Genomic DNA, 12068 nt, shown 5'->3' on the forward strand with positions numbered 1-12068 from the left:
CATACTCCTGGATCTCTGGGCTCAGTTCTGCTCATGATGCTCCCAGTGAGGCATTGGGGGCTCTGTCAGTCCTTGCATGTTTGTAATATCCCCTTGCTGCAAGTCCCTGGACCCCCAACTCACTGTTACTCTGGACGTGTTCTGTGGTCCAGCCAGGGGAGCACTCCAGTGCCCTGTTGGAGTTGAGGCTGGTTTGGCAAGTGTCGTCAACATCAAGGGAGCCTAGAGAGTAATGCGGCATTTGCTCTAGGGACTTGTGAACTGGACTGTTGTTTTCCTAGCTCTAGACGGAGTGAGGCTAGAACAATGGTGAGTGGGGCCCCGGGGCTGGGACAAAGGGAACATTATAAACATGCAGGGATCGACTCTGAGCCCCCCTGGTTCTTCTGAGCATGTTAAAAAGACCTGGCCCAGAAAGCCACAACCACAGCTGCAGAGTAAGTAGGATTAAGGACTGCAGGGGGTGGAGGTGGCTCTGGAAACTCTAGCCTTGGATCTGTCCTCAGTTGTCTACAAAGACATTCTCCCCAGTAGTTCTGTGAAGCTCTCTGGATGACACAGAGACACCAGAGGTCAGAATAGAAAGGAGATAGATGATCTATTCCAGTCCCTCCATGCCCAGGAGAGCATGCTGAGGCCTTGAGAGAGAAGAGGAGCAACTCTCCTGGGATGCACAACCCAGTTGGGACAATCTGTGACTTGAACACATGCAACCTGACTCCTAGCCCAGGGCTGTTTTACTCATTGAGCAGGGAGAAGAGCAGGCAGCGGCATTGTGCCTTAAACCTAGAAGCAAGAGGCAGACGTGGACTCAGTGGACCCCGAGGAAGGGGCACAGAAAAGGAGGACACATGAGAGATGGGCATCAGGGTGAAGAGTGGTCCCTTTTATGTGTGCAGATCTGGGCTGGGATCAGGCTGGAAGCCTGGGGCTGCTCCACCAGCTGTCCCAACACAACACTGCCTTTGGTGGGACCCACACCCAAGACTCTGCCTGGGGCTCAGTGGTGCCTACCCAGCCCAGGTCCGTGAGAGCGCTCCTGTCTTTCTAAGTCCTACAGGACTGGAATGGCAGGTGGTGGCAGAGGGAAGGCAATAGGCTGCTGTGTCCCAGGAGACAGAGCACCTGGGAATTTGCAGGCGGAATCAGAGCCTCTGATTATGTATCCAATGAGTCATTTGACTAACTTTCATTAATTGTTGACAGTGTAAAAGCGGCTGCCATTAGTGACAGGTTACCACATGTCAGGTGTGCTAAGAGCTCTAAATGCATTGTCTCCTGCATTATCTCATTCTTGGGAAAATCCTGTGTGATGGGTATCATTATCCCAATTTATGGATGTGGAACTGAGAGTTTATATAGATTCCCAAGTGTATACCCCTAGTAAGTGGCAAAGCCAGGATTTGAACCCAACTCCTACTGACCGAAGCCCAGCATCTAGCACTCTGTGGAAATCCTGAGTGTCTGTTGTGCCAGTCTCTGTGCTGGGCAAGTGGGGTTACCCCAGGACTTGCCCTGCAGGAGCCCACTGTGCAGGGCAGAGCCTGCATGCACAGACATGTGCGCAGTGGAGTTGCCAGGGCTCTGTCACAGACATGTCTGAGGGACCTTGGTCCCGGCTGCTCTGCTGCTCCAGGCCCCAGGCAGCAGGCAGGGGGCCTCTGTGGTCTCCAGAGTCACACTCCTGCTGGCCACAGGCCACTCCAGAAGGGACAGCTGCAGAGAAAGCACTTGTGCTTTCCAAGGAAAACCACTTTACTGGAAACATTTTGCCATAACCCTCCCAGGAGACCCAGGAAGACAACTGGGAATTTTACTTCATTTTACAGCTGAAAGAACAAGGGTCTGAGGGGTAGGTTGGCTTGGGGAGTGGCAGACTCAGGGCCAGGTCCAGGAACCCTGACTCCCAGTGAGCATCCTTACTGCTTGAACTTGGAGCTCCACAAAGTTCCAGGAGCACACACAGTCCATCCCCAACAGAAACCGCAGGGGCCAGGGCCAGGGTCTGCCGACTCCTTGGTTTACGCTTGCTTGCTCAAATTATCCCCCATAGAGTGAAGGGAGTCTGCACTATTCAGTGAACACCCACCCAGGCACCCTGGTGTTTTGCACAGCTGCTTCTCTTGCAGCCTTTGAATAGGGCCTGTCCTTGGGGCCTTCATATTCCCCTAAACTCCTCCTGCTCCCAGGGTCTGTGCTCCCAGGAACATTGTGGCTTCCCTGACACTGGGGCTCCCTGGCTCTGCTATTCTCTCGACTGCCCCCAACACCCACGCACATCCACACATGCACCTCCATGCACAAACACACACATACAAACACACACCCATGTACCCCACATGCACCCCCCCACACATGCACAGACACAAATGCACAGACACACACATCCCCCCATACACAAACACACACACACACATGTGCAAACACATAATGCACTCCTCCACATGCACACACATGCACAAACATATGCACAGACACAAATGCACAGGCACACACATCCCCCCATACACAAACACACACACACACACGTGCAAACACATAATGCACTCCTCCACATGCACACACATGCACAAACATATGCACAGACACAAATGCACAGGCACACACATCCCCCCATACACAAACACACACACACACACGTGCAAACACATAATGCACTCCTCCACATGCACACACATGCACAAACATATGCACAGACACAAATGCACAGGCACACAGACATGTCCCCCTCCCCCCCAAACACGTGCACATTGAATTAGTCTGCACTCTCTTCCTTGGAAATGTCTCTGCATCCTCTGCACAACCTCCCATCCACTCTTCTCTACTCAGGTCCTCTTTCTGTGAAGTTTTCAAATAATCTTATTCCAAGATATTCTCTGCAAACAAAATCGCATGAGGAATCCAGAGATGTCAAACTGTAATAAGCAGAGGAGCTGCAGGAAGGGACGGAAATGAGGCCATCGGTGGCAGCCCCCAAAGCACTTCCAAATCCCTCTGGTTAAAAACACCGATTCCAGGTGCAGGCTGCCATATTATTTATCCCTGTTTTTCAGTGTCTTCTTCAGTAAAAGGGGTGACAATGATAATATGTACCTCCTAAATTGCTGTGAAATTAAAGGAGTTAATATATGTAAAACACTTGGGAGAGTGATTGGCAGTGGTAACTGCTATATTTGCTCGCTATTATTCTGTTTGTATTTAAGAAAGTAGCACAACAGTGTATTACTTTTCCTACCTTTCCTCCGGACAGGTGGAGTAGGGTTACCTGGAATATGGTTTTATCCCTAACAGAAAGGGCAGAACCCCCTTGCCTGTCTCAGAAGTGCAGGGTTTCCTAACATCACCTGAGAGCCCCAGAGTGAAGCTGTGCAGCAGCTAGCTGCCGGATGAAGCTTCACACCCTGAAGAGGGATTTGAAGATTGTCCTCGCTATTGTGCTATCCACGTGTGGCTCCCTTTAATTAGTAAGCAGAGCTGAGGCCTTACCTGAGGTATTAACACAAATGCTGGCCCAGCTGTTGGAGTCTGTTCCCTGATCCCTGCAGAGTCTGTTGACGGCAGTGGTTTGCAGTGTGCTGGGGGGCACAAGGTGCCTCTGTGGAATGGAAGAATGCATGATGAGATGGAGCAATTGGGGTTCAGGCACCAGCCCAGGAGCTGGGAGTGCTGAGTTCTAGTTTAGGTGACTGAGGGTGAGATTCTTACCTGCTTCCTTAGAGTTGTCTGAGGAAAATGGAGACAGACTGGCCAGGTTCCTTCACCTCATATTCGGCTGAGCGCTGAGCATGGCTCAGCCTGTGTGTTGTAAGTACATGAATTGCACATGTGCACCCAGGTGTTCCTTGGCCATCTGACTCTAGTATAAAAAATAGTGGCTCTGACCCTCTGGGGGCTAAGCTCACATCTGAATAAATCATGTCAACCTTGCCAACTGCTCCCAAGATCTTTTTCCAACTACCTAGCTCGTGACCTGCATATGTGGAGTCTGTGACCTAGTCTGCACAGCAGGTTTGAAGGGTCTGTGAGCCAACCTGACATGTCCCAAATGCTAAAGGATGAAAAGAATTCACTGTACAGAATGCTCGTGAGACTCACAAAAGATAACACAGATAATGGTGATATATAAATGTAAAGAGATGGCAGTTTTGAGAGGTTTGGAGCTGGTGGGGCAAATTGGGGCCAGGCCACATAGGGCAGGAAATTGTAACCAGCAAGAGAAAGCCCACTAAGCAGGCTTATAACAAAATACCTGGAACTGGGTACTTTGTAAGAAAACAAAATTTATTGCTTATAGTTTCTGAGGCTGGGAAGTCCACAGTCTAGGGAACACATATGGAGAGGTGACTCTACAGCAATGCAGGGTGTCACATGGAGAGAATGGCAGAGCAGAGAGAGAGAGACTCTTCATGTGTTCTCCTCTTAAAGCCCTCCAAACCATGTGTCAGGCTGGGTTATAGACCCTGGTGCCCCATCCTGTTTAGGTCATGAGTCAGGCGGTTGAAAAAAGATTCTGGCAGCTGATTGCAGGGTAGACATGCTTTATCCTGGAGCAAGCTCTGCCCAGGACAGGGCAGGGGGGTCTGTGATCCAGCCTGACAATTGGTGTAGCCATCAGGACAAGCAGGTAAGGGAGCCATGAGCCCCTTGGGAGAGGGAGGAAATGTGGCTACCCTTGAGCATGTAGTACCTGGTGGTTGTGTTCCTGTGGACTTGGGCTGCTCTGGAAATGTGGGACCAAGTTGATGGGTCCCCAGTGAGCACAGAGAGAGCTCTCCAGATATTGGGTTCAATGGTGAAAGATGAGGAGTCCTGGAGAGTTGCTGGCAGGATGGGCTGGCTGCTGCTCACTGCACTGCGAGCTAATATGGATCAGGCATTCCATGATGTGGCATGGCTTTGAGAGTTAAAACCAAAGGCAGATATGCTGGAGATGTGGGTACACGCTCTGGAGGCTGAGGTACAGCAACAGACTACCTCTGCATCTGATGCCAAGGACAATGACGAACCTGAGCGTGAGTGTCCTGGTGTGACCTGTTGCCCCTCAGAAAATGAAGCATGAACAGCCCACGGAACTGGGTGGAGTACCGGTAGGCAACCCACAAGTGACCCAATTTACTACTTATATCCCCTGTGCTCAAGCTGAGTTGCTTGACTTGGGAAGCTGTTTTGGTAGAAACAGGGTGAACCCCTAGCTTCTTGGCTCCTGTGGTTGTGGGACCTGGGGTGGATGGTGCGATGTGTTCTGGTGATGAGATGGAAAAGTTACTCTCTATCACCACGCACCTGTCCCTGTGGCAGTGGTTACAAAATAGCTGAAGATATGTGCAGAGACAGGGTAACCACTTCTTGATGGAATGGGTGTATGTAGCCATCTGGACTGTGTGGACAAACACCAGAGAACTGCCCAAAACTGTGAGTAGATGACAAACACATGCCAAGCTGGTTCAAATAATTCAGGAGCTGGGGATGTGATAGTCCATGTTTAATGCGAACACCCGTGGCCTGGATGATGAGTGTTTTACAGGCAGCACAAGAGATGTAGTGCTGCAAAATGCCACATCAACATTCTTTGGGTCACTGATGGCCATACTAGCCCCATATATTGGTTGTCCTATACATGAAGTAACAACCATGATGGCCAGTCTGGGTGAAGCAGAGAGGAGAGGACAAACAAAGGGGGTCTGAAAGGTGGTGAAGACTAAGTCTCCCCAAAATGCTCAGACTGTTGCTCCGAAGAGACTGAACAAGACCAGCCATATGCAGATGTGGTTTGAATTGCTTGTGACAGGGGTTGATAGAGAAAAAATTGACCAGCAGCCAAATGAACAGCATTATATCATGAACAGCATTATACCAAACTTCCAAAAGAGATACATGATAAAGCACATCCAGTGAATCTGAAATATTTCTTGGCTGCTTCAATGGAGGCAGATGGACTGTTCTCTTTTGATGAGGGAGCAGGCTGAGGTGCTCGCCTTTTGGGGGCAGATGAGGACTGGAGACCTCATGTTGAACTGGCAATATGAAGGGCAGAGTTTGCATCAGAATAATGTATGTCTATCCTGCCATCGGCTGCCAGAATCTTTTTTCAACTACCTGACTTGCAACGTGCACAGGATGGGGCAGAGGGGTCTGATATCCAGCCCGACACCATGTCCCTGACCACCATTATTAGTCCATTTGCTATGGTATGGTTCTACAGTCTAATCACCTCTTAAAAGCTCCACCTTTCAATTACCTTAATAGGACTTCCTACCCTCTTAACACTGTCACTGTGGGAACCAAGCCTCCAACCCATTAAACTTTTGGGGGGACACAATTCAATCCATAATATGGAGGCAACCTCTAAGCCCTTGGAATACCATGCCTGATAAGAGTGTCCTTGTTTACCTGGGGGCTTTGGACCTCTCCCGAAAGTCTAACAATGTGATTTATGGTGGAGGCTTTTAGTCACATGTTATCAGTTTGACCTCTGGAGGGACTGGAGACTGAGATAAACCACGTTGGCCAATAAACCTTGGAGTCCCAATAAAAACTCTGGACACCAAAGCTCAGGTGAGCTCCCCTGGTTGGCAAAACTGCATGTGTATTACCATACATTGTTGCCAGGAGAGTAGCACTCTCCATGACTCCACAGGGAGAGGACAACAGGAAGCTCCATGCTTGTAACTTTCCTGGACTCTGCCCCAGGTGTCTCTTCCTTTGGCTGATTTTAATGTGTATCCTCTTCCTGTAATAAACCATAACCATGAGTGTAACTGCTTTCAGTGAGTCACGTGAGTCCTTCCAGGAAGTTATCAAAGCTCAGGGTGGCGTTAGAGACCCCTGAACTTGCAGTTGGTATCGAAAGTGAGGACAGTCTTGTGGTCTGTGCTCCCTCTAACTCTAAAGCAGCCAACTAGGTTATGTCTTAATATATTTATATATAATCAAAAGAAACTGAGAATGGATGAGCAGAAGACTGAGATCAGCCATCCAATGGAAAGGTACTATCCCTTGCCCAGTCTCCACATCTGAGCTAGTTTTCATCCCCCAGAAACCATCCATTGAAAGAGAAACCCGATCCCCATAAAGACCCTGTAACACCACAGCATGTGTGTGTAGTAGTGATTCTCCCAGACTTTCTTCAAAGGAACCTATGACCATTTACTTCTGCTCAATCACTTTAGGCTCTTTTTGAGAGTACTCCAGCAGGGAAAAAAAAAAAAAAAAAAAGGCATAACCTTATTGGAAGGGTGATTGATCCTATCACCATGTAGGACTGCTGTTACACAAGGGCAGGGAGAAATCTCTCTGGCACTCAGGAGATCCAGTGGGCTGTCTATTGTTATGCCTATGTCCAGTTTTAACTGTAAATGAGGAAGTACAGCTACCAAGGCCTGATAATGGTGTAGGAACCATGAGCACACATCTCACAGGGATGGTGGTCTGGGTCATCCCAGTGCCAATCATAATCCTGAAAGACACAATTCTGAGCACCATAATCTCAAATGTCGAAATCCCAAAAGATCAAAATCCCTAAAGTCTAACCCCCCCAAAATCACAATCCCAAAAGATCAAAATGCTGAAAATAAGAAAAGGAAAGGAAAAAGCCCCAAATGTAGTAATCCCTTCCACAGAATTTGGCTTTCAGGATTTCAACATTTGGAATTTTAATCTTTTGGGATTGTGATTTTGGGGATTTTGATCTTTTGGGATTTCAGCATTCAGAATTGTGGCATTTGGGATTGTGTCTTTGAGATTATGGCCCAAACCCAGATCACCCCACCAGGCAAGCCACTAGCCTAGACCAGAAGAAGCACTAGCCACCGGGAGGGAAATCCAGGATGGGTGGTAGAGAAGAAAAATGATGAACATCAGTTGTGAACTCAAAAACAAGTGCAGCAGCACGGGCTATGGTAGCCCACTGACTCTGCTCTTGTAAATTTCCCTAGGAACTAACCAACCGGAACTGGAGAAGCTATTCTTGGATGGGACAAATTTGATGAGAAGCAAATGGTTCTGAGTGGGTACAAGGGGGTGGGGACTGCAGTAGATGCTGCAATGCCCCACCCAGATCCCTGTAGCCTGGCCATTATGCCCATCATCAAATTCTATTAGATCAGTGTTGGTTGTTAATAGGTCACAATGTCACCCTCTCCTAAGAATGGCGCTTGCTCCAAAGGAGCCTCCAGGTCCAGGAATGCCTAAAAGGCTATGCCTTCCCTTGGGTGTGGCCTGTAGCCAGGGACACAAGAGGGGGCCTCTATGCCTCATTGTGGGATAACTCCATGGTTCCATTCATGCTCCAAAGCTCCCCATGGAATCAGACTGAAGCTGAGCCCATGTCGTTGTCGAGTTTCTTGCCCTGTCCATGCTGTTTTCCTCACTTCCTCTCAAGTTTTACTGAGAGCACTACCTCCATAAATCACTTGGGCCAGAATCCCCATCTCCTAGAAAATCTGACTGTAAAGATATTCCATATATGTTCTGGTAGAATAGAAAGGGGGAAGGTAAGCCAGGTGTCTAATCCATCTGCACATCAGGAGAGAGTGAGAATCTGATAAGAAAGGAAGATAATCCTGTGGCAGTAAGAGATGAGCCTCAAGGATGGGGCAAGTTTACAGAGGTGTGAGGAATAATGGAGATATGATCTGAAAATGACCCTGGTGACAAGGATGAGAGCTGCTCCTGCCCCTGCCCTGAAGAGTTTGAAGAGCTTAAAACTAGGAAGAATTAGCACCCCAGTAGAGAGGCCACAAGAAGATGGGCATTTTCTCAGGGGGAGGGGGGAGCCATTGCATCATTTTTGTTTCTGCCTCCTCATTGCTGGCATAGTCCCAGTCTCAGAGACGAGCGTCACCAGCTCTCTCCAACCCACCCCTTCATCTGCTGCATGAATGTTAGCTCCCCATCCATTAATGAACACCCTAGAAGTATGGACCTGAATCAGCTAGACTTGTTACCAGTTTCATGTGTGCTGTAAGGACTCCCTCACTACATCAGGAACTGACTCTTGCCTTTGCAACCCTAATGCCCAGCTAGATGCCTGGTATTTAGCAAACTACATTTGAGAGCAAGACAACAGTATTTGCTCACACTGACCCCAACATGCAGACAAAGGAGCAAGGGAACAGCTGCAGGGGTCAAGCCACAGCACAGGGGACTAATGCTCAAGTCACTGCTGCTCCTACTAATCATGAAGGGGTGCAGAGAGCAAGTGCCCATTTGGCCCCTGGCAAGGGTCCAAGCAAAAGTTCTAGTTTACATGCTGACTGAGGCTCACACAGCTGGGCAGGGTGCCTGGTTCCAGGAGTGGGAGCACAAGTAAATCTCAAGGTCCAACAGAATAGGGTGACCCAATCAGGTCTGAGGGCACTGGCGGGGACACTCTGGGAATAGCCATTTGCTGGGGAGAACTTCTTCATCTGGTGGAGAATCTACAAAGCAGTTACTCAACAACTTCCTTTTCTGTCTATGATACACACAGACAAAGCAAAGGAAGAAGTAACACAAGAATCTGGTGGGAGGAGACACTTTATTGTTTTGGGGTCTCTGGAGGCTCCTGGGCTGGGCCGGGATCACTGGCTGTCCCCGGAACAGAGCTCCGCTCCGTGGCTGTGTTTGTGGTAGTCCGTGGCTATGTCCCCCAGCAAGGACAGCCACTCAGAAAACTCAATCTTATCATCCTTATTCTTGTCCTTATTCTCAAAGACATTGGCCAAGTGATCTCTGCCCCTTTTGTCCTGTGAGGAGAGAAACAGAGGAACAAAAAATTTCAGTCACACCCAAGTCGTGGTCTGAGAGGGGAGAGGAGAGGCAGAGACCCAGAGACCACGGGCTCGGGCTGCTCAGGTGGGGCTGGCGGGGCTGTGGCTGGACGGGACGTGGTAAAGACGGGCTGGGGCGTTAGTGCGCCCCCTGGAGTTGGTTAAGGAGACTCCTGGGCTCAAAGGTCAGTGCGAATGACAGAGCTCCTCTGCCCGGAGATGCTCTGGTAAATGAGCTATGGGGAGGTCCCCAGCCCTGCTCTCCTTGTCCCCAGCCTCTAAGGGCACTGCGTCCCCTACATCTACCCCAGGGATTCTAAATTATCCCTAATCCCTTGCTCTCTTTATTCTCTAACATTTCTTTCTTTCCTTCTCTCTTCTGCCCTAAGTTCTGGGTTCCCTGTTCTTATTCAGGTAGACTCTGTGCTAACTATAACCCACTTTTTTTTTTCAGGTTTGCTAATAAGAATGTTAATTGTAAAGGATGGTGATAATTTCTATTAATGATGGAATTTCTAGTGCCTTATCTAAATCAGTGATTTTCTTGGGGAGCCTTCAAGAGGCAGGGTCTGAAGAGGAAGGGATCTCTGGAGAGAGTGTCTGTGTCAGCTGGGAGGAGATCCCTTCACTGCCCTCAAGTTTTAGCACTTTGTTGACCCTAATAACAGCCCTTTGTAACTCTTTATAATTCCGATAACTGAATAACTCTATCATTTCTGAACTTTTAAATATATCACCTCTTCACATCCCCAGGAAATGTAGCCCTACTATCCCCTTTTTGCAGATGAGAAAATTAAGAACCAGAGAGTGAGGGTGACTCGTCCAAGGTCACACAGCAAAATGTGTCCTCAGCCATGCCAGGGCCCAACCTGCACGGGGCAGCCGGACCCCGACTCACGCAGGCGCTGAGGAAGTTGGGGAAGTTCTTCTTCAGCATCTCCAGCAGTCTCGGCTTGTCAATCATGTCATCACGCCCGGTGTATTCGTGAAACAGGCCGATCAAGCCCATCATGGTCTTCTCAGACTGAGTGGTGCTCATCTTTGCTTTCAGGAAAGCTGCACGGAAGACAGTGACCTTTCCTTTACTTTCCCCCTCATGAGGGACACCAGGTGAGGCCAATGGATGGGGGCTGAGGCGTGAGTGAGCTTAGCACAGGGCTAGGCTGGGGCAGAGGAACTCGAGTTTCTCTGTGTGGTGAAATAAACGGTCCCCAAAAGGGGAGGACAGGGCCAGGTCTGGGGCCTGGGCACTCACAGTCCAGGGAGAAGAGGAGGGGCAGGTGGCAGCAGGTGTAGAGCTGTGGGTAGCACCGACAGGATGTCTAAGCAGGGAGAGTCGGGGTGAACCACACAGAGAGGTGGGACCTCCAGCCACAGCCAGATTCCACAGACCCCTCCTCAAACAACATCAAATGCATGCCTTCAGTTTCACAGTGGGGGTTAGAGTCACAAGGCCGGACATTGTCCTCAGTGAGGTCTCTGGCCATTCAGGGCTGCATCAGGAACAAGCCACCCTGGGGGCCCTACCTGGACTCTAGTGCCAGCTCTGCATGAAATGTGTGTGGGGTTGCAGGCGAGAGTGTGAGCAGAGAACACAGCCCTGTGCTGAGCATGGGGGAGGTCTTCCTGGACCACCTCGGGAGTGAGAAAGAGGGACTGGTGACCACGGTCGGCCTCAGATTTGAAATGGACACAAACAACTGCCCTGGCTCTTAAGCTGTTGGGTGATGTAGGGCAGGGGGGTCTTCAGATTGTCTGTTCTTGGGGATTATCCACCTGTAGTGGATTGAATTATGTCACCGCCAAACTCACTGAAACTTGAATTGCATCCCCCTATGTTTATGTATTAGAAACTTGGCCCGCACTGTGACTGTTACGGGGGTGGCAAATCCTATTATGGTAATTGAATGGTGGGGCCTTGAAGAGGTGATTGGATTGCAGGACCCTGCAGTACTGAATGGATTAATAATGGTGGTCAAGGACGTGGTTCTGAGGGCTTTAAAAGGACATGCATGAGGAACTGTCTCTTTCTTGCTCTCTCTGCTTCCCCGTCTTGCAATGTGAGACCCCTGGGTCACTGTTGCCACCACCAGATGAACCTTGGACTTCTCAGCCTCAGAAACTGGGAGCAATACATTTCGTTTTCTTTATAAATGACCCAGTTATGGGTATTTTGTTATAAGCAACAGAGACTAGTACACCACCCAACATTCCTCTCTGGTCTCTAGATCACCAAGGCTTGACTCTTATTTGATAAAGACACAGTCTGACTTCTAGAGGCTGATTTTCCTGTCAACAGTCAGAGTCTGGGCTGGACTG

General features: G+C 49.3%; 1 protein-coding gene across 1 annotated transcript; it reads right to left on the minus strand.

The window, feature by feature from the left end:
* Positions 1-9560: 9560 nt before the first annotated feature.
* On the minus strand, positions 9561-10788 carry LOC103586373 (protein S100-A7-like). The gene is made up of 2 exons (XM_008567634.1): positions 10648-10788; positions 9561-9725 (listed from the first exon to the last, which is right to left on the minus strand). Exons 1-2 carry the CDS (start codon positions 10786-10788, stop codon positions 9561-9563), a joined length of 306 nt encoding a protein of 101 aa, XP_008565856.1.
* Positions 10789-12068: the final 1280 nt, after the last annotated feature.

Source organism: Galeopterus variegatus, unplaced genomic scaffold, assembly GCF_000696425.1.
Source record: "Galeopterus variegatus unplaced genomic scaffold, G_variegatus-3.0.2 Scaffold334, whole genome shotgun sequence".
NCBI lineage: Eukaryota > Metazoa > Chordata > Mammalia > Dermoptera > Cynocephalidae > Galeopterus > Galeopterus variegatus.

Excerpts from the sequence above, each read along its gene's own strand:
- LOC103586373 (XM_008567634.1), bottom strand. The coding sequence starts at position 10,788 with ATGAGCACCACTCAGTCTGAGAAGACCATGATGGGCTTGATCGGCCTG. Across the intron at positions 9,726-10,647 it reads CCAACTTCCTCAGCGCCTGC|GACAAAAGGGGCAGAGATCA; the intron begins GTGAGTCGGGGT and ends CTCTCCTCACAG.